Source organism: Schistocerca nitens, chromosome 3, assembly GCF_023898315.1.
Source record: "Schistocerca nitens isolate TAMUIC-IGC-003100 chromosome 3, iqSchNite1.1, whole genome shotgun sequence".
NCBI lineage: Eukaryota > Metazoa > Arthropoda > Insecta > Orthoptera > Acrididae > Schistocerca > Schistocerca nitens.
The window spans coordinates 980281396-980305232 of record NC_064616.1 but is presented as its reverse complement, the minus strand read 5'-3'; the positions used below and the strand labels follow the sequence as shown (position 1 = coordinate 980305232).

Below are 23837 nucleotides of genomic sequence, written 5' to 3'. Positions count from 1 at the left end.
TGTAAAGCTTAACAGCTGTCGTATCTCAGGAAGGCGGTGGAAAAAACGGTCGCAAATCCACTGAGGATGTCGTCATCTTGAGACTGGGAAGGTTGGTTGGTTGGTTTGGGGAAGGAGACCAGACAGCGAGGTCATCGGTCTCATCGGATTAGGGAAGGACGGGGAAGGAAGTCAGCCGTGCCCTTTGAAAGGAACCATCCCAGCATTTGCCTGGAGCGATTTAGGGAAATCACGGAAAACCTAAATCAGGATGGCCGGACGCGGGATTGAACCGTCGTCCTCCCGAATGCGAGTCCAGTGTCGAACCACTGCGCCACCTCGCTCGGTAGACTGGGAAGGAATGTAACATTCAATGAGGCAGTTTACGCCTCAAGGTCACCTACTGCCACCGACTTTTTGCCTAAGCAGTCTATATCCATTACGTCTGAGGGTCCAGCGAGATCCAGGTCCTCAGCGGACGCCAGAATCTCCACCTCATCCACAGATGCAGAGCTTTTAGGTAGCAGTGGTGTGGGTGCCATCTCAATTCCCTTGGTCTTGGGGATCTTCTTTTTGGCTTTCTCTAGCTGCTCCTTGGGTTTCCCTGGCTGGGAGGACTTCACCGATTCAGTCTCGGTGACTGAGGATGAGCGTGAAGCCCTACAACCAGCTGCTTTTGAGCTCTTCAGCCACTGTCAGGTGTCATCTTCACCACTAGTAGCAACCTGGGAAGGGAGTGGCCCAAGGGACCCCTTCCTAGCAAGAGGAGCTGAAGAAGGCTTTCTCCGGTGCAGAAGAGGGGACTGATGTCCCCGATTGTTGGGTGAGTGTTGCTCTTGAAGTAGGTGGTGCAGGAACAACAGGGAGGGGGCATGTGTAGTCTTAAGGCTCTGAGAGGTGACAGGTTGGCAGAGCTGACGGAGCTAGAACTGTTGTAGCATTGGCGTAAGACAATGTCATACATACAGGATGTAGCCGTTTGAATTGCCTCTTAGCATCAGCGTAGGTCAGTCGGTCCAGGGTCTTATATTCCATGATTTTCCTCTCTTTCTGTAAAATCCTGCAGCCTGGTGACCACGGTGAATGATTATCTTCGCAGTTGACACAGATGGGAGGTGGGGCACATGGAGTATTGAGATGCGATGGTCGTCCACAATCTCGACAGGTGTGGCTGGAAGTACAGGGGAATACTTATGGCCGAACCTCCAGCACTTAAAGCACCATATCAGCGGAGGGATATAGGCTTGATGTCACAGCGGTAGACCATCATCTTGACCTTCTCGGGTAATGTATCACCCTCTAGGCCAAGATGAAGGCGCCGATGGCAACCTGTTTATCCCTTGGACCCTGGTGGGCATGCCAAACGAAATGTACACCTCGCCGCTCTAAATTGGCGCACAGCTCATCGTCGGACTGCAAAACAAAGTCCCTGTGTAATATGAGAGCCTGGACCATACATAAGCACTTATGGGGCGTGATGGTTACAGAAACATCCCCCAGCTTGTCACAAGCGAGTAACCCCTGTGACTGGGTAGAGAATGCTGTTTTGATCAAGACTGATCCAGATTTCATTTTGGACAAGCCCTCCGCCTCCCCAAACTTGTCCTCTAAATGCTCAACAAAAACTGTGGCTTCATCATCATGAAAAATTCCCCATCAGCTCTCGTACATACGAGGTACCGGGATGAATAAAATTCGCTGCCATCCTTAGCCTGGTGTTCCTCCCATGGTGACGCCAGGGAGGGGAATGATTTGGGATCATACTTCCTTGCATCATACTGAGACTTTGAACACTGCTGGCGTTTGATCAACAACTGATAACGTGGTACACTTCATCGCGCATCATCTGCCCTGGTGCCACCCACTCCGACCAGGGTCCCTCCCCAAGGGCGCCACCCAGCCACAGCGAAGGCCACCTGGCAGGATGGCCATTGTTGGAAGTCCCGATGCCCCAGGGTCACGGGCATCTACTCGTTGGCATACGTGAGGAGTTAAGGGCGTAGGCATCAGTGGAGCCATCCCTGTGTAGTCGGGGGCACCACAACAGACTGGCTACCTTGCTGGATATGAGGTGTAAAGAATTCCATGGTCATTGTCGGCGCAGGAAACGACACTGCATAGTGGATGAAGGAAAAAACACTCAGGAAGGTGTCCTCGCTCAAGAAATGGAGGATGAGCAGGACTGCAATGCAGTGACGAGAAAGTGGGCTAAAAATCTCAATGCACGATGCACCATGTAGGGCGCCCTTCCCCAACTGGCTCGCTCTTCAAGAAAATTTTGAAAAATGGAGGTCAAACCCTACAGGGGATGATCACATAAAGGCCGAAAGGTGTGACACTCCTTTTAGTCACCTCTTATGACAGGTCGGAATACCTCATGCCTATTCTAACCCCCAGGCCTGCAGGGGGGGGGGGGAGATTTTGGTCATATGTAAATGATGTTAGTGGTACCAAAGTGAGTGTCCAGGCACTCACTGGTGAGACAGGAACTGAAATTGTGGGTAGTGAAGAAAAAGCAAAAATGGGCAACTCCGTTTTAAAATGTCCCTATACAAAAGAAAACCCCAAGAAATCCCCCAATTCAATTCTCATTCAACTGAAAAGATGAGAAATAGAATGTCAGTGGAACTGAGGTACAGTTTCAGTTCAATTCAATTTATTGCCATGAATTTTAGACCTGTTACTTTTCAGTACTCATGGTGACTTAACACTGTTTACTAAACATATACACAAATTTAAACCATGTTAACAGCATAATCAGAATATTGAAAATTTAATCAAATAAGAACATAAAAATAAAAGGAATTACTTGAAGTTCTATGTTGATAACTTCCAGCTTCTATTGGTACTCATGTTAGTGACAACCTCTGAGGAACTCTTGGCTTGTTGACTAACAACAACTACACCTACTCCTAGACCTCACTGCTGCTACACTATTCTACATTGCTCACACAGATGTGTGTTTGTGTGTCTCTCGGCAATCCTGGAGTCTAAGCATACCTGTTTGAGAGACCACTGCATTTTATATGTATATATGCATATATTTTAAAAACAAAGATTCCATGACTTACCAAACGGGAAAGCGCTGGTAGATAGGCACAATAAAAAAACACATAAACACACGCACAAAATTTCAAGCTTTCGCAACCCACGGTTCCTTCGTCAGGAAAGAGGGAAGGAGAGGGAAAGATGAAAGGATATGGGTTTTAAGGGAGAGGGTAAGGAGTCATTCCAATCCCGGGAGCGGAAACACTTACCTTAGGGGGAAAAAAAGACAGGTATATACTAGCGCGCGCGCGCACACCCACCCACCCACCCACCCACCCACCCACCCACCCACCCACCCACCCACCCACACACACACACACACACACACACACAGACAGACACAAGCAGACATGTTTACAGGCAAAGAGTTTGGGCAGAGATGTCAGTCGATGCGGAAGTGTAGAGGCAAAGATGATGTTGAATGACAGGTGAGGTATGAGTGGCGGCAACTTGAAATTAGCGGAGATTGAGGCCTGGTGGATAACGGGAAGAGAGGATATATTGAAGGGCAAGTTCCCATCTCCGGAGTTCGGATAGGTTGGTGTTAGTGGGAAGTATCCAGATAACCCGGATGGTTTAACACTGTGCCAAGATGTGCTGGCCGTTCACCAAGGCATGTTTAGCCACAGGGTGATCCTCATTACCAACAAACACTGTCTGCCTGTGTCCATTCATGCGAATGGACAGTTTGTTGCTGGTCATTCCCACATAGAAAGCGTCACAGTGTAGGCAGGTCTGTTGGTAAATCACGTGGGTGCTTTCACACGTGGCTCTGCCTTTGATCGTGTACACCTTCCGAGTTACAGGACTGGAGTAGGTGGTGGTGGGAGGGTGCATGGGACAGGTTTTACACCGGGGGCGGTTACACGGGTAGGAGCCAGAGGGTAGGGAAGGTGGTTTGGGGATTTCATAGGGATGAACCAAGAGATTACGAAGGTTAGGTGGACGGCGGAAAGACACTCTTGGTGGAGTGGGGAGGATTTCATGAAGCATGCATTTCATTTCGGGGCAGGATTTGAGGAAGTCTTTTCCCTGCTGGAGAGCCACATTCAGAGTCTGATCCAGTCCCGGGAAGTATTCTGTCACAAGTGGGACACTTTTGGGGTTCTTCTGTGAGAGGTTCTGGGTTTGAGGGGATGAGGAAGTGGCTCTGGTTATTTGCCTCTGTAATAGGTCGGGAGGGTAGTTGCGGGATGCGAAAGCTGTTTTCAGGTGGTTGGTGTAATGGCTCAGGGATTCAGGACTGGAGCAGATTCGTTTGCCACGAAGGCCTAGGCTGTAGGGAAGGGACCGTTTGATATGGAATGGGTGGCAGCTGTCATAATGGAGGTACTGTTGCTTGTTGGTGGGTTTGATGTGGACGGATGTGTGAAGCTGGCCATTGGACAGGTGGAGGTCAACGTCAAGGAAAGTGGCATGGGATTTGGAGTAGGACCAGGGGAATCTGATGGAACCAAAGGAGATGAGGTTGGAGAGGAAATTCTGGAGTTCTTCTTCAGTGTGAGTCCAGATCATGAAGATGTCATCAATAAATCTGTACCAAACTTTGGGTTGGCAGGCTTGGGTAACCAAGAAGGCTTCCTCTAAGCGACCCATAAATAGGTTGGCATACGAGGGTGCCATCCTGGTACCCATGGCTGTTCCCTTTAATTGTTAGTATGTCTGACCTTCAAAAGTGAAGAAGTTGTGAGTCAGGATGAAGGTGGCTAAGGTGACGAGGAAAGAGGTTTTAGGTAGGGTGGCAGGTGACCGGCGTGAAAGGAAGTGCTGCTCCATTGCAGCGAGGCCCTGGACGTGAGGGATATTTGTGTATAGGGAAGTGGCATCAATGGTTACAAGGATGGTTTCCGAGGGTAACAGACTGGGTAAGGATTCCAGGCGTTCGAGAAAGTGGTTGGTGTCTTTGATGAAGGATGGGGGGCTTGGTAACCAGGTACAATGGGGCGGCCGGGATGTTTGGGTTTGTGAATTTTAAGAAGTAGGTAGAAGGTAGAAGGTAGGAGTGCGAGGTGTCGGTGGGGTCAGGAGGTTGATGGAGTCAGGTGAAATGTTTTGTAGGGGGCCTAGGGTTCTGAGGATTCCTTGAAGCTCCGCCTGGACATCAGGAATGGGATTACCTTGGCAAACTTTGTATGTAGCGTTGTCTGAAAGCTGACGCAGTCCCTCAGCCACATACTCCCGACAATCAAGTACCACGGTCGTGGAACCCTTGTCAGCCAGAAGAATGATGATGGATCAGTCAGCTTTCAGATCACGGATAGCCTGGGCTTCAGCTGTGGTGATGTTGGGAGTAGGATTAAGGTTTTTCAAGAAAGATTGAGAGGCAAGGCTGGAAGTGAGAAATTCCTGGAAGGTTTGGAGAGGGCGATTTTGAGGAAGAGGAGATGGGTCCCGCTGTGATGGAGGACGGAACTGTTCCAGGCAGGGTTCAATTTGGATAGTGTCTTGGGGATTTGGATCATTAGGAGTGGTATCAGGATTATTTTTCTTCGTGGCAAAGTGATATTTCCAGCAGAGACTACGAGTGTAGGACAGTAAATCTTTGACAAGGGCAGTTTGGTTGAATCTGGGAGTGGGGCTGAAGGTGAGGCCTTTGGATAGGACAGAGGTTTCGGATTGGGAGAGAGGTTTGGAGGAAAGGTTAGCTACTGAATTGGGGTGTTGTGGTTCCAGATTGTGTTGAATAGAATTTTGAGGTGTTGGGGGGAGTGGAGCTGTAAGTGGGAGATTGAGTAGATGGGAGAGACTGGGTCTGTGTGCAATGAGAGGAGGTTGAGGTTTGTTGGAAAGGTTGTGGAGGGTGAGCGAGTTGCCTTTCCGGAAGTGGGAAACCAGGAGATTGGATAGTTTTTTGAGGTGGAGGGTGGCATGCTGTTCTAATTTGCGGTTGGCCTGTAGGAGGATGCTATGAACAGCCGGTGTGGATGTGGGAGAGGAAAGATTGAGGACTTTGATTAGGGATAGGAGTTGACGGGTGTGTTCATTGGCTGAGTCGATGTATAAGTGAAGGATTAGGCGGGTGAGGGCTATGGATTGTGCAGTTTGGAACTGGTATAGGGACTGATGGAAAGAGGGATTACAGCCAGAGATGGGAACTTTAAGTGTGAGGCCTTTGGGGATAATGCCAAATTTCAAACAAGCCTGAGTAAATAAAATATGGGAGTGTAATCTGGCTAGGGTGAAGGCATGTTTGTGGAGGGAATGTAAATAAAATTTAATGGGGTCGTCGTAGGGATGTTGTGAGGTTGACATGGTATTAGAAGGTGGAAAGGGTAACATGAGGCTAAGGTGAAAATAAAAATAAGAATATATAGGGAGAGATAAAGGTGTGAAAAAAAGTCGAAAAAGTGTTGGTTTAAGACGGGCTATGTTGATCCTGTGCTGAACTTAGGTTGATGAACAACGATGGGTACAAAGATTAGGTAGTTCTGTTGCCTCCAAAACACGTTAAAGGGTGGGGAAATTCAGGAAAATTTCGAAAAAACTGTGTGTAAATGTATTCAAAGGACTGGTTATGTGCTGGCAGATTATGAAAATGAGGCTAACAATTGTCTGACGAAGAAATAATAACGTTTAAACCTGTGGGAAGCTGCTAAAAATGATCGGTTATGTGGGAAAAAACGGGAATGGAAATAAAACGAAAGTTGTTGGAAATAGCTGAAATGGTTGTTTAATGGGTGAAAGGAAATGAAGCTGTGAAATAGTATTCACGAGTTTATATGAAATGTTTGTAAACTGGGAACAGAGGATTTTACAGCAGCGGTAATGTTGAAAGTGTTAAAAATTTTTAGGTTATGGTTTGGAAGTAAATTACGTATTATTGAGTATATTTAGGCAGGATAAAATGTATGGTATATTACGGAAAAAAAGGGAAGATGAATACAAAGTGAAACGACTTGTACAAACAAAAAGAGAAAGTGAGATGACAAAAGATTTCGAAATGCAACAGTGAAAATAACAAACGTAGTTGTTGGTTCAAATTAATGATATAAATAAAATAGAAAGAAACATTCCACATGGGAAAAATATATTAAAAACAAAGATTCCATGACTTACCAAACGGGAAAGCGCTGGTAGATAGGCACAATAAAAAAACAAACACACACACAAAATTTCAAGCTTTCGCAACCCACGGTTGCTTCGTCAGGAAAGAGGGAAAGGACTCACAACTTCTTCACTTTTGAAGGCCAGACATACCAACAATTAAAGGGAACAGCCATGGGTACCAGGATGGCCCCCTCGTATGCCAACCTATTTACGGGTCACTTAGAGGAAGCCTTCTTGGTTACCCAAGCCTGCCAACCCAAAGTTTGGTACAGATTTATTGATGACATCTTCATGATCTGGACTCACACTGAAGAAGAACTCCAGAATTTCCTCTCCAACCTCATCTCCTTTGGTTCCATCAGATTCACCTGGTCCTACTCCAAATCCCATGCCACTTTCCTTGACGTTGACCTCCACCTGTCCAATGGCCAGCTTCACACATCCGTCCACATCAAACCCACCAACAAGCAACAGTACCTCCATTATGACAGCTGCCACCCATTCCATATCAAACGGTCCCTTCCCTACAGCCTAGGCCTTCGTGGCAAACGAATCTGCTCCACTCCTGAATCCCTGAGCCATTACACCAACAACCTGAAAACAGCTTTCGCATCCTGCAACTACCCTCCCGACCTGGTACGGAGGCAAATAACCAGAGCCACTTCCTCATCCCCTCAAACCCAGAACCTCTCACAGAAGAACCCCAAAAGTGTCCCACTTGTGACAGAATACTTCCCGGGACTGGATCAGACTCTGAATGTGGCTCTCCAGCAGGGAAAAGACTTCCTCAAATCCCGCCCTGAAATGAAATGCATGCTTCATGAAATCCTCCCCACTCCACCAAGAGTGTCTTTCCGCCGTCCACCTAACCTTCGTAATCTCTTGGTTCATCCCTATGAAATCCCCAAACCACCTTCCCTACCCTCTGGCTCCTACCCGTGTAACCGCCCCCGGTGTAAAACCTGTCCCATGCACCCTCCCACCACCACCTACTCCAGTCCTGTAACCCGGAAGGTGTACACGATCAAAAGCAGAGCCACGTGTGAAAGCACCCACGTGATTTACCAACTGACCTGCCTACACTGTGACGCTTTCTATGTGGGAATGACCAGCAACAAACTGTCCATTCGCATGAATGGACACAGGCAGACAGTGTTTGTTGGTAATGAGGATCACCCTGTGGCTAAACATGCCTTGGTGAATGACCAGCACATCTTGGCACAGTGTTACACCATCTGGGTTATCTGGATACTACTCACTATCACCAACCTATCCGAACTCCGGAGATGGGAACTTGCCCTTCAATATATCCTCTCTTCCCGTTATCCACCAGGCCTCAATCTCCGCTAATTTCAAGTTGCCGCCACTCATACCTCACCTGTCATTCAACATCATCTTTGCCTCTACACTTCCGCATCGACTGACATCTCAGCCCAAACTCTTTGCCTTTAAACTGTCTGCTTGTGTGTGTGTGTGCGCGCGCGCGCTAGTGTATACCTGTCCTTTTTTCCCCCCTAAGGTAAGTCTTTCCGCTCCCGGGATTGGAACGACTCCTTACCCTCTCCCTTAAAACCCACATCCTTTGATCTTTCCCTCTCCTTCCCTCTTTCCTGAGGAAGCAACCGTGGGTTGCGAAAGCTTGAAATTTTGTGTGTGTGTTTGTGCGTTTTTTTTTTTTTTTTTTTTTTTTTTTGTGCCTATCTACCAGCGCTTTCCCGTTTGGTAAGTCATGGAATCTGTTTTTAATATATTTTTCCCATGTGGAATGTTTCTTTCTATTTTATTTATATCATTATGTATATTTTAATGCTCCTCTTAATTTTATGTATACTGACATTTATTTGGCATCCTTAATGTGCACTTAACACTATAGAAAAAACTGAGCAGTTGCCTTTTAGATATTCAATGTGAAATGATTAACTGTAGTCTACAAATTTCTCTTCACTTACAACACTAACTGGAAATGGCGACAGCTGAAAATGACATGATCAGGTGAACCTTCCTCTCCACACTCACAGATTGGTGGCTTTCTACCTCCCACTAGAATGCAAATGTTTGGTCTACAGACCATGACCTGTTAATAGGTGCAACATACCTCGATTAGGGGCAGTTTTGTGCAATTTGAATCTGTTCCTAATGGTTGGAAATATGTTATATACCCATTTTGCTATGTGTCTCATGTCCCAGTCAGATCACCATTCACCTAACTTTCAATCGTGTAAATGTCTTATCAGTAATATGAGCTCCTGCGATCTCTTACCCACAAAATTACTGTTCATGCAGCAACCAATTCATCGCCGCCTGTAACAACGATATCCATTGGACATATGCCAAGAATCTCCAGTAAACCCTCAAGAGGCTTAGTTCCAAAAGGCGCCAGCGAGCCTCAGAAGTGTGCTCCACTGAATTCATCCCAGTTTCAATTTGCAGCTCTCCAGTCAAAGTCAATGAAACCAGCAGGTAGCAGTGAAGCCCATAACAATGTTGAAGATTGCTTTCTGACATGACCATACCACATGCAGCAGTAATTTATTGTCAGCAGTGCAAGCATGGCAGTCTTGTGCACGATTTTAGCTTCTTTCTGAGTAACAGATTTTACATATTCTACAAAGTTCACCTTGTGTAAGAGAATGTCCAGATACCTGCAAACAGTTCTGCCCTTTATAAGGATGCCATCAAACTTCAGCAGTGGTTTTCTGGTGAGAGAAAATATTCTGGGCTTCAGAAGTGTGTGTGTTTTTATGAACAGCTGTAATTAGAGTGTTCCCTGTGCACCAACGCTGTATCTGAACTAGCACATCATTCTTGTTTTCCTCAAATTTCGTCCTGGCGTCCACAGACATCACCACTAGGATCTCACTCGTATATGCAAAAACATCTTCAGCAGTATCCGCCATGCCTAACAGATGTAACAGGGGTTCAGTACTAAGATTCCAGAACAATGGACCACATATTGAGCCTTGATGACAACCCTTAGCGATATTTTTGATTGCTGTTTCTGCTCTGCAGGCCACTGGACCCTATGCCCACTACAATGATCTACGAAACACTTTTATAGACATCCCCAAGATCTCTGCCATGCACAAACATCGCAGGGCACTGAAAATTATAGAATTCGCTTGCACTATCAATCATGAGCACAGTGCATACATCGTTGGCAAATTTTCTATAATCTGAGGAGATCTATTACCAGCATCGTCGATAAACTTCCCTTTTCTGAACACACATTGGTACTGGCTCAGACCCGAAAGCTCCCTGTGCACCTACAACCCATCACGAAGCAGATGTTACTAAACTTTGGCCAAGATGCTTAATAAGCAAATAGGTCTATAGCTTTTCAGTGATGTTATGTCTTTATTCTCTCCCTTTTTAACCACTACTGCCCTGTTTTCCAGATCACCAGCATCCTTCCTATTTGCTGCACCTCATCAAGAAACTGCTAAAATCATTAAAACTGAAAAATGCTTCCGGGCCTAATGTTGTATGTCCACTCCCAACACAATCATTATCAAGTTTTTCATGAGTGGCACACAGAAGGAATGCCAGTAATAACCAGAATATTCAAGCCCATAGAAAGACTGGTTTTCAGATAGCAGTTAGGCGAGATCTGAAAGAGCTATGTGGCATGCTATTTAAGAATGAGCCACAGCTGCTTGCTTAGCTCACTACTGTGAACGGCTGAGCCCACATGACAATGCCTGTGCCATTGGTGGCACTCTTCACTCATGAGCTGCAACACCACTGAAACACCATCAATTTCATCCAGTGACAGGGATATTAAACATTGGAATCCCTATCAGATTCCATACTGAATTTGAGGCTGAGTTACCTCCTCTTTTAGCTGTTACCTACCACAGATCCCACAAACAAAAAACTGTGCTCAATATTTGGAGGAAAGCAAAAGTCACACCCACCTACAAGAAGGGTAGCAGAAGTGGTCCATAAAACTACTGTCCAATATTCTTTACATCCATTTGTTGTAGAATTAAAGATTCCTGAGGTACCTCAAACAGAAAGACCTCCTCCTCCATGGTAACCAGCATGGATTCTGAAAACTTTGACCAAGTGAAACCCAAGTCACATTCTTTTTCCTCATGTGACATCCTGAAAGCTATGGAGCAAAGCAATCAGGTAGGTTTAGTATTTGACATCTGGAAAGCATCTGACTCAATATGACACCAACATTCATTAATGAAAGTATGATCATATCGAGTATCAAGCTAAATCTGTTACTGGACTGAGGAATGTTTGGTACACCTGGCTGGAAAGTAATCGATAGATGTAGAAGTAATTTTGAATATGCCTCATGGAAGTATGATGAGACCCATATTGTTCAAGTTTTATACAAATGACCTTGCAGACAATATTAACAGTAACCTCAGACTATTTTCAGGACTTTGAGTTATCTATAATGAAGTATTGTTTGACAGAGGCCGCATAAATGTTCAGTCAGATCTTGACAAAATTTTGAAGTGGTGCACAGATTGGTAAATTGCTTTAAACATTCGGAAGTGTAAAACTGTGCACTTAAAAAAAAAAAAAAAACTTGCATATTATTACTGTAATATCAATAAGGCACAGTCGTAATCTGACAACTCATACAATACTCTGGTGCACCAATTTGTAAAGAAATGAAACAACGATCACATGGATTCAAGTTGTGGGTACAGCAGATGGCAGGTGGTTCACTAGCAGAATACTACAGGAAAAAAAAAAACAAGTCTACAAAGGAGACTGCATAGAAAACACTTGTGCAGCCCATCCTAGAATATTGATAAAGTCTGTGGGACCCACAAAAAGTAGGACTAACTGGGCATATAGAACAGATACAAAGAAGGGCAGCACTAATAGTAACTGTGTTTGTTCAACCTATGGGAGACTTATGAACATGGCTGAAGAACTGAACTAGAAGACATTTCAAGACAGACACAAACTATCCAGTGGAAACTTACGAAGTTTCAAGAACCAGTTTTAAATGATGAATTTAGGAATATATTACAAGTCCCTATATGCCACTCCTATAGGGGTCACAAATTCAAGATTCGACTAATTACAGCATTTAAGCAATAATTCGACCCCTGCTCCATACATGAATGGAACAGTAAAAAACACTAATAACTGCTACAATGGGCTGTAACCCCCTCACATGCACTTCACAATGGTTTGCTGAGTACAGATGTATTCACTAATTTTTTGGTCATAGATGTAAGTTACATGAATACTAATGGCCCAACAATCTTATACTTTAAGCTCTGGCATAAGAAATACAACTGGTAAGCTATAACCTCAATCTTTTTCTCAACAAAAGCTCCCCATTTGTGACTCCAAGCTCAATTTCTAGAACAATTTACAGAATAGCAACTACCATTGTATTCTAAGTTCTGAAGCACCTTTGCCATTTTTACTAAATGTTGACTGGAACTTGCATGACATGTTGACAAATCCAGTGCACTGACATTAGCACACCTCAACTGGTTGAGTACATATAGTTTCACTTAAAGCCTGAGAAAACAAGTCTTGACATGTTCTGGTAGCATAAGTGAACATGAGGTAAGTATACACACAGCCATTTTCTTATCTGGTCAAACCCTCTTCATGGTGTTTTCTGCATCTACTACACATCACATCATTGTCATCCTTACTTTACATCTTTGGAGTCATTTCATGACGTTACTCCCAGCTGTTTAATGTGAGAGTGTAGCATTTGCATTAATATTGATGCACATCAACAAATCAAAGCAAGAAGTAATGCAAATACAGTTAACTGAACACCAGTGTTGCCCCCAGTAGACAAGGGTTTGAGTCTATCACAGTTTAAGTCCACCAGCAACTGTACAAAGCCTATTACTTACAAACTATAACATTCTTAGAGATGATATGAAAGCTACCATCAACTTCCATTCAAGAAAGAAAAACTGAAAATTTGCAAGTTTGCGTCAAAAGTAAATAATGTGTTCATAATATATTTAAAAAGTTGCTGAAGCATTGTGTAGTGTGTATTTGCACTGGCTAAAGTCAGTCACTTACTCCACATTTATCATTTCTTATATTTAAGCACTATGCACTTTACCTCTAAACAAGGAAAATGAAAGTAATGATGTTTTATGTAGGGCAGTCCCGTGCATGGTGATCTGCACTTGTACAAAGTGTCAGTGTGCCATTCTCATTTGGGGAACAAAGGTTGTCCCCATATGCAGATATGCTTAAATTGCATTTAAATCCACCAATCGTTTCTAAAAACAATATCATGACACACTAAACTATGAAACAAAATCAAGTAATATAAATGCTGAACTGTCTTGACAAGCTATTCATTCACAGCATGCTGATCTCGTGTCCCCGACACTTTGGAGAAGAGAACCAACAGTTCACAAAATTTCAAAATGAGGTTACATTAGTGTCAGCATCAGTGAGGATGGTAGGCAAACCTCCAGAAAAACCAAAGGTCACCCTTATGTCAGTATCTAAAACATGCTGAACTGAAAATGGCACAGCACGAACTTCAGAGAATGGTGGATCATCCTGCTGCAGGAGGAAACCATATGTTAATCCGCAATGTCCTATGCACAGTCTGGTGAGAAACTTTACTTCCATTGGTGTGGTTGGCATGACGTCTGCCATGCCTACTAGGTTGATCTGTGCAACTGCAATTCGTTGCTCACCACTTCCAATCATTCATCACACACGATTCTTCTGTCAGACAATCAGATGGCATCATGCACGGTGACAACACTCAAACGTACAACACAACCCCCACATGCTTCTTTGGCTGCTTTGTCAGCTGCGTCATTTCCTTGTGTTCAGAAGTCTCCAGGTACCCATCAAAAGACCACCACCTTGCCTCTGAGATAGATCCACTTTAAGGCGTCATAGAGGAATCATCATGTCTACTGGACACATATGGTGGGACACTTTTAGCACACTGAGCAAGTCAGATGAGAAACCTTGTACTGTGATGCCTCTGAATCCACTCCATTGCCACCATTATGTCTTATAACTCCACACGATAGTTTGTGAATTGTTCCGGAAGGTGTACTTGGGAAACCCTATCATTGAAACCAACTGAACAGCCAAGAGCATTCCCTTGCTGGGATTCAACCATATGTACAATGATTAAATGATGGCACTTACTTAAAATTGAAGAAAACAAATTTGTAAAAACAATCTCGAATACAAGTTAACTTGTACTGTGTTGAGCTTAAAATCACATCAGGACTCTTAAGATAAGATGGCAATTTGTTCCATCCCCAGCTGGATATTCTGAAGTCTGATATATCTAGATATATCAGACAGACAGTAGGAGGGATACTTAATGGCTTGGTTACAGGCAGCTGATTCCTGAACACTAGCTCAAAGTTGTGGTTGCCCACTGCACTACATGTCCATGACTGAGGCAATGATAAGACTTTTCAGGACCGGTCAAGCCAGAAGGAGGTGCTGCCAAATCTGGAGTGGTGGTTCACCATTCTCTGCACACTGATTCTGAACTGGGTTGGTTCCTTATGTCTCAGATGATATACAAATGCCCTCATGGTGGACAGCACATGCCATGTTGAGGTAAAAAGTATATGCTCATCCACAAACACAATGCTGTAATCTAATCATGATCTAACAAATGCTGTAAGAAATTGCATAAGGCAGTACCTGACAGCTCACCCACATCTTTCCGTCAAGGTATTTCAAAATATTCAATGATTTTATGTCCTTTGTTGGCTGGTCTTTCAGGTGTGGGAGCCAGGTTAGTTTTGAGTTAAATAGTAGATTAAAAAAACATTATTGTCTTTAAAATTTAGAATACTGTTCCCCACCGTGAGCACTAATTCGTTAAAACCATGATGAGCACAGTTAAAATTAAGAAGTAGTCTTGTGTAGTGAGAACCTAAAACCAGTTTTATTGTTTCATGTTTCCAGCTTCTTGACTGTCAGCCATAGTTCCCACATGAGTACACTGCCTAGGGGGACCCCATTCTGTTTAACATAAAGAGTCACGTGAGGCATCAGAAATGCTATAGATAAAGTATCTAGCACTGAATAAGAAGCAGCAGTCACGAACATAGTTCCTCATTCATGAAGTTGGCAAAGGATGTTTTACCTCCAAGTGGTGTCATACACCTTTTCATGGTCACAATGTCACTAAATGGATTCAGCATAAGAGACACTCCTGTCTCACCGACTATAGTGGAATTAAGTTTTTAAAGGGTGGAATGGTTGCACCTGAAACCACACTAAAAGTGGCACGTGTGAACTCTGGATTCAAGTAGCGAGACAAGGCAGCATTCGAACATGCGTTCTTGAGTCTCACCCATACAGATGGTAAGGGCTACACTCCAGGAACTCTGATGGTAGATACAACCTATACCTGGTTTCCGTATGAGAATTAATATTGCCTCTTTCCAAGTGGTTGGGTACTAGTCATCAAACAACATCTGATTGGAACAAGACAGGAGCTCATCTTTGGCCCCAGGGCACAGATGACTATGGCATAATGAACCTGATCCAGTCCTGGAGCAATGTGTCTGGCTGCGAACAGAGCTGATTCTGGTTCCTACATGGAGAATGGACGATTGTAGAACTCCTTATTACACAAAAAGAAACAGAGCCTTCTTGTCTCTACAGTTCTACAGAACACCTGGAACTCTGGAGTTTGCCACATGACACAGGTAAAAACCTGAGCCACATTTCTAGGTACATAAACAAATACCCCATTTCTCATCAAAACCGTAAGGGGAGGTGTACAGCACCTGCTGAAATCCTCCAAACTGATTCTCAAACTCTCACAGTGGAAACGGATTGACTGATGGAAGTGGTGAATTCCTTTCAGCATTACTTTTATCACTCACCTTGCTTGTGCTCTCGCAGCCCTGAAGGCAAAAGATTTTTTGCAGTTGGACAGTGTTTGAATTTCTCCAAAGCTGAATACCTGGCTCTGACTGCCTGTGACATTCTTTATTCCACCAAGGAACGGGTTGTCATCTGAGATGGTTCCTAGACTGGCAAACAAAATCGACAGCAGCTCAGTGGATCATATAGGTTATATGATCCACAATCTCCTGGGCACAGTCCTGTTTGAAGATGGCCTGCTGACTGTATCATGACCAATTTGCCCTTTAGAGCATCCATCATTGCAGTCTCAACCTGTCACTGTACCACTTAGCAGGTGGATACACACTAGAAAGTGTGTTTCACTGGAATAAAAATCTGTAGCCTCTTCCCCTGGACAGAGTCTGCAATAGCTGGAGAGCAAAAACAAAGGTCAATTGCTGAAGATCTTGTAGCTGTAGAAAAGAAAGAGTCCTCTGACTACAGTTCAGAAGTCAAATACTCTCTGAATGGATGAAGCACTCAATAATTGAACCCCTTGGGGCACATGGTAGCTGAGCCTTCCAGCACACTACATGCACTGAAGTCACTTGAGAGAATGGGTGGAGCGAGTACCTGGAAAAGCTGTCAGTGCATCTACAACCAGCATATCATGCAGTGGAAACTATAAAGAACACATTGTGATCTTAGCAGGTACAAGAGCTTCCAATTCAATTACTTGGACAGCAGTGGTAAGAGGGTCGGGAGAGGAGTGGTACCTCTCATCAGTTACAACAGCCACCACATCTTTAGTCCTGTCTCCAATCCTGACGAGTTCGTAGTCCCTTAATGCAGGTGTGCCAGTAACTTTCAAATGAGTTTATTGTAATCAGATGCAGAATAATCTCTCCTTTGTCATGAGATGCAGTTCTCCCAAATGCAATCACATCTGAAACTGAAAATGATGAGGTGGATGCACAGGCCATACCCCCATTGCCAGCAATAAGACTGCACAAAACTTATTTTATTGTATTATGTATCCAAATCTTGTCATTTTCATGCACCTGTGCAAGCCATCCAATAGTGAAAGGGTTTAAAGTTCAGGGAATGATGTCTGAAAACTAAGATTAAGTTTCCAGAATGAGATTTTCACTCTGCAGCGGAGTGTGCGCTGATATGAAACTTCCTGGCAGATTAAAGCTGTGTGCCCGACCGAGACTCGAACTCGGGACCTTTGCCTTTCGCAGGCAAGTGCTCTACCAACTGAGCTACCGAAGCACGACTCACGCCCGGTACTCACAGCTTTACTTCTGCCAGTATCTCGTCTCCTACCTTCCAAACTTTACAGAAGCTGTGAGTACCGGGCATGAGTCGTGCTTCGGTAGCTCAGTTGGTATAGAGCACTTGCCCGCGAAAGGCAAAGGTCCCGAGTTCGAGTCTCTGTCGGGCACACAGTTTTAATCTGCCAGGGAGTTTTAAGATTAAGTTTCTTACACGAAGTAATAGATGTTCCAGTCTCTCTAAATAAACAAACAGTGCCATTAAGAATGTTACACAATACTCATGAGCAACTGGATTGGGGACTGTCATTGTGTTTTGAATAGAATAGTGTGTCACATAACTGGAATCTCTTCAGACCTTATACTGACCATCAGCTTTACAGTAACACAGGACGAGCAAAATGCACGATAGCAGCACATCTGGTCAAGGCCATATTGTGTTATGCCCAACACATAGGACACTCCATCTCAGATGTTCTAGTGATGGTGAATCTCATGTGCAATCATGTAAATGATAAGTGCAAAGGTACTTTGATTCAGAGAAAACTACTAGTATCAGTGCCAATTGCCACTGACATCAACTTGATAGTATCCCATCAAAGATAAATAGAAATTTGAACATCAAATACATAGGCCTCTGTGAGCTAACGTCTCACCAATTCAAATCTAGATAGCCATACCATACAGAACTGTCCCCCAATTATGCAGTGCAGAAGCCACAGCCTCCACACATGCACCTCTTCTCTCTACATGGACTATGACACAGATTAACATATAGGCAAGAACACTGGCATTGACAATGCGCATGGAGACAGTGTCCAACTAACATTACACGTCACATATTAGCATACACTTTAGTTTCTCTCTTACAGTTGTGCATTTAAATGAAATAATTTTGTGACACTGAATGGTACAGGAGCCTTTTACCCAGCCACATGCAAATGTTTGTTCACTTACATCATGCCACTGGCAACTCCTTCAGCAAAACAATGCACAACCGTATCAATCCTAAATTCTATTTAGTGCATCTTGGACCCAGCTCTAACCAATCTCCATTAATTGTGGGTGCTCTCGAGTGGTCACGAATGAGAAGGGCTTCCCAACACTTTTGGACTCTCAAAGTAGATACTACAATGTGTTATTGCTGCCTCACTACCATCAAGGTCAAAGTGGGTGCTATATTTTACTATAGGCAGGTGAAATTCTACTGCTCATAATCATAAAAACTGTCCAATGATTCATTTACATACAACCTTATACTGAAGGCATAATACTTCTTTGCTTTTTAAAAGGCCCCAATGCCCTGATTAAAGTCCCAAGCCAGGCCAAGGATTTTTTGTGTCACTTATCACTTTTTTCCATCTCTGTCAATGAACTGTTAATCTGAAAAATGTCAAGTTACACCATGGTTCAGGTGCCCCTATAACTGACCTGGTAGGTGTATTCAAAGGTCAATCTGCAGGTTGTGTAAAGTATTGCTTAGTATGGGCTTCACAAGCTAAATGATTCTCTCTCTCACTTGGATATGAGGCTTTTACTTTTTTTTTTATGTGTACAACAGCTTAACTCTTCAGTGAATATCCACAGTGACTCAAACTTATAAGTAGTGAAATCAGCTTTTATTGCAATATTTGTAGTACCAACTTTTTTTATATTGCTGTATTCTATAAACTCAAATCTCTGTGCTTCTGTCCACAACTTCCATTGGCCTTCTTCCTGCATCCCACAGACTGTGTGAATTATGGAATACTTTTAAGTGAAATTGGATAGGGAAGAGAGAGAATACTACAGTGACCACAGCAGTGCTATCTTTGCACAATCTTCAAAGCAAAATAACTGTTTCAGTTTACTGTTTCCCCTCGAGAAAGTGCAAACTTAATGTTATTTCACAAAGACCTATTAAGCCAAAAGTTGGTTATCAAGAGAAATAAACACTGCAGAATGATTACAGTATGCATATCACTTCATTAGTATGAAATTATTGTACTGAATAAAAATCCATGAACAAGTTTGTTTAGTTATGATTTCTGGCTTACGAATACTGGAACAACACCTATGCTTCCCAGTAAAATACACAGTAATTTGTTTATTTAGCCTTAAAGGAAATAATTAACTACTTGGATACCATTCAGTTACAACAGTTTAAACTGGTCAGTTTAGTTTTTTTAAGGCTGCAATGCTGTCCATCACATCTAGCAGCAGAAATTAAAACAATGTTTCTAATAGTACACTGCCCCTAAATAACAATTTATTTGAATGGTCTCCAGTCAATATGCAAAATTTAAACACCAGAATATTTTCAAATAAAGTTAGGAACATACTAATATTTGCTCTCCGTGTCCCTTTCAAGAAATATTAAATGAATGTGTCACATCCCTCATATGCCTCTATTAATATAAACAACGTAAAAGCATCATGTTGGCCAAATCATTGGCATAGCTTTGTCACATAAATGTTGTCAATGTGTTGGTCGACCTAAGTAGCAGATATATATAAAAATGAGTAACAAAAGGTTAGTATGAATAAGCCGCTATCAAAGAGGAACCAACATTTTGCATTAGCAAAGGTATCTATAACCTGGGAATTTTAACACTACCAAAAATTACCATGCATATGTAAGCATTCAAATCTCATTTGCTTCAACCTGAGCCTCTGAGGATAAAGTGATAATTTTCTACCATTGACCTAACAACTGTCATTAGTTAAGTGCGTAATGTTGACATGTGCAGTTGTGATTCACATCTATACTTGTGGTACCAAAATGGTCATATTCTATAAACCATCAGAATGGAGTGTATCTTAATACAAGTATAAATATTTTACTTGATGTCCTAGAAAATAAAGTTTTATGTGAAATATATTTCACATTTACATCCATACACTGCAACCCACTGACGCACATGGTACAGCGTTATAATGTTTAATTTAACATCAAACGTAGAAACACGTTCACATCAACAGTTTCACATACGAGAGAAGGCATTTAGTGCTGATAAATAATGGATTGGATTGTCAGCATCTTTAAACACTTGATATGTTATTAGTCCTTAATTGACATTTAATAGCTATAAATGTGGAAACAAATAGTTCCATCACTGTCCATACAGTTTTAGAGTAAGACAACACAACATATTTCCACGTTTCTGTGTAGCCGGCATATTTCATTGAGTAGCAACCAACCTGAAATGCTTTACGAGTGCTGGAATCTGGTATCGCCATGTTAACCAGCAATCAGGAAAACCATGCAAGAGCAAAAGCATCGGCTTACTTCGTGAACCAGCTTCTACATAATGTAGTTTGGCACCCTGTGAATAATATGGATAATTTAAGGTGACCTGTACAGTGCGTAGACGTGCAATAAACATTACTTCAACACTTACTTTGACTTTTATATACGAATGTTGCCCCAGTGAAGAGTCAACCAGGCATTGAGGAGGTTTCTCTCTATCCTGTAGATTTAGATTTAATGGGCTCCATAATGATCTGACGAGTCTTCGGAAAACAACCCAGCTGCCAATAACACACGATATTGCGTGTATTCGCAATGTATCCCAATGCGATATGCTCACAACACAAGCTTCTTTTTCACTCATTATGTTTGCCGTTCTCCGTGACTGTCACTCACTGCAAAATCTTACCACCAACTACAACCAAGCAATGAACTTTAAAACTGACGTCTACGGGCACGCAGTTGCGTCCTTCACCTCTATGATCAAAGACTTCCAGTACTCAATACTAATCGTCACGTACATGGTTTTGTGATATGAGGATACGGAAAACAATGACGAAATAATCGCATCACTTACTGGAACTAGAAATGCGTGCACTAAAGGAGAAAGATGTGAGTCACTGGAACTAGAAATGCGTGCACTAAAGGAGAAAGATGTGAATCACAATCTTTTTGAGAAAATCGTTGTCATAGAATGAGCTAAAATGATATGCAAGTAAAATATTTACGGCAACTACCATATTTCCCTCCTATATGTGAAAGTGAAACCTTTGTAGGCATCTGACACCAACGAAAGGAGGGAGTTCTTGAGTATTTCTTCTTTTTTTATACACATTGGCAGTCGCAGTTTCATCTCTTTCAAGCTTCACATGTTTGTATTTTGTAATTAAAATTGAAGAATAAGTTGTCAGTTGCAGTGTTGCACTATGAGACCTTCACAGATGGCGCGGTTATTTGTGAGAAACCATTTTAAAACAGTGTAGTATCAGCCTGGTGCAAGAAGTGTAGTTCACTCTCAACGTAGGTAAATGTAAACATAAAAGCGCTTAAGTTGTGTACAGGCGCGTTTACATTGAGCTCAGAACATGTATTTGTTCGGAACATTGTGTGCAACTTGTTCCCTCAACACGTTGGCAACATTGTTCGTTGTTCGCATTCCCGTTTACACTATGACCAACAATTCTGATTTTCTACGTATTCGCATAGTCTGCTGCGGTGAACTGATAGGTTACTGTGTGTATTCACATCAAGATATACGCTAAGTCAAGTGAAGAAGAAGAATTCATGACATTTGGTGCTGCATTAATAATACTAAACGAAATAAACAAACGACGAAAACGACGTAGTCCGGCGTTGGTGGACCAAAACATACTATAGAAGACGTGGCGGGAATGACATGCTTTGTGAGCTGAATATGGAAGACGGTTCTGGCTTTCGTAATTTCACTAGGATGTCGCCGTCAGATTTTGAAATATTGTTGAATATTATAGGACCAGTTGTTTCAAAGAAAGACACAAATTTCAGATAAGCAAATCCAGCCATATCTCACATAGTTCCATATCATCCAGGAAACGTAGATATTTAAATCCAAACCACTTCGTTTCGTAAAGTGTGTCAGTACCACATCCAGATGTTTTACTTTCCTCTATTTTTCTTTTCTCTCGTCGGTACTTAGACAAGAGAGATTTAATTTTTTTGTCCACGTCACTGCTGCTAGTGCCAAGCGCCGCAGCAACATTTTGTAATGACTCATGTTAGATATTTGGTATTTTTGTAACCTGCGCAACGTAAATTCCACAGGCACTCCTCTGCCTCATAGAGCGATATCAATTGGAAAATTTTGTCTCGTGACCACTCCATTTCAAATAAAAATGAAGGGACATAAAACATACGCACCACTACACTGCAGCAAAATAAACACCAAAACACTCACAAAGAGCAAATGAACACTAGCGCTGCGTAGCGGAATTTAGTGGTAGCAGGTCACGAACAACGTTTCTTTGATCTCTACCGACGCAGCCGTGGAACATTGATTTTGTATTGCGAATATGTTTGATTTGTTTTGATTTATTATTGGTCCCGTAGATCATACAATTTGTACAGCAAAGCACATCATGATATAGGACAAGTCAATTTGAAAAATTATGTTAAGATGGTATATGACGAGAGATGACAGTAGTGGCACATAACTCACATACCGGTAGTAGAATACATATAGGATATATAGACAAAATATAAAAAAGGTGGTGCGTGATGAGAGATGACAGTGGTCAATACTGCACATAGCAGAATACATATAAGAGATATAGACAGAATATGAGTAACAAACAATAATTAAATTATCTTACTGTTGCGAACATCGGTAGTCCATTACTAGCCACGAACAATGTTGCGACCTCAGTGTAAACGCGCCTTAAAATGCTACAAGCCTTAGTCCTTAGAGGTGGTTTCAGTAGTCCTAAATCCATACTCAAAAAGTACCTATGAATTAAACAACAGAAAGGTGAAAAGATCTTACGAGTTCGATTGTATAGCGAAAGACAGGCTTCGCTTTAGTTATAAGATCTTAAGAAACTTTTGTTTGTCTATGAAGGAGAAACAAGGCTTTTGAACAGCATATAATGTAAATACCGTACTGCTTAAACCAGGCGGATCTGAATCGGCTTGGATTTAAATGACACATCTATGTACCGCAATACAAAGACAGTGCTAATAGTCGAATGCTTCTTTGTAGAACAGGATAAAGTACTTGAAATCTATTCATGTTGCACGCCACGTCATGTCACGTGATGTTAATTTGCATGATCGTTCTCAACTGTTTTTTGGCGGGAACTGCGCAATTCGCAAGATATTAACCGTTTACGTCAGGTCACATGATGTCAATTCGCATAATTGTTCTTAACAGTTTTTTGGCGGGACCTGCGCAATTCGCAAGATATTAACTGTTTTTATTACAGATGAGCAAAAGGGAACACATAACTGTTTCGAAACAAATGAAACAGAACATGGTAATATTTCGCAACAGTGAAACAGTTTGTGTTTTGCAATAGCCTTCACATTATATCATCTTGCGTGTCTACTGTATAAATACTGTCATAAAAACACAAATGAGGTGGGAGAGCACCAATCATATCACAAAACGTACGAAACTTTCAGTTAGGTGTCTTTGCACTTTCGTATTTCCTGTAGCAAATGCGCTGCTTTCGTCTCATGTGACTTTCATACTTTCCAGTTGGCCGAGAACATACTTAATATGTTTGACATAAGAGCTTTTTCCAAACTTGTTTCCCTGTATTCTAGTGCTTAATTTTGAATGGTTTTATTAGTGATAATCTGTATGTGCTCTTGAAAAGGCGTATCATGAGACGTAATTTATTGAGATAACATTCTGGAAAGTGAGGCACTGAATTAACATTTATGAGTGTGCCACTCACACTTTTCTTACTCACAGTTAA

The 23837-nt window shown here is 42.5% G+C and overlaps 1 protein-coding gene across 2 annotated transcripts in view; it reads right to left on the bottom strand.

The window, feature by feature from the left end:
- The window catches only part of LOC126249045 (epoxide hydrolase 4-like), a 103311-nt gene extending 81123 nt beyond the window's left edge, over window positions 1-22188 (bottom strand). The window contains exons 1-2 of one of the 2 annotated variants that reach the window (XM_049950672.1): window positions 20534-21098; window positions 20334-20458 (exon numbers count right to left, since the gene is read on the bottom strand). In XM_049950672.1, the coding sequence (XP_049806629.1) occupies window positions 20334-20458; window positions 20534-20746 (338 nt within the window). In that variant the 5' untranslated portion in view covers window positions 20747-21098. Of the gene's footprint in view, window positions 1-20333; window positions 20459-20533; window positions 21099-21119 lie in introns of those variants that run through there. The other variant, XM_049950673.1, reaches the window with a different exon arrangement.
- Between the last annotated feature and the right edge of the window lie 1649 nt (window positions 22189-23837).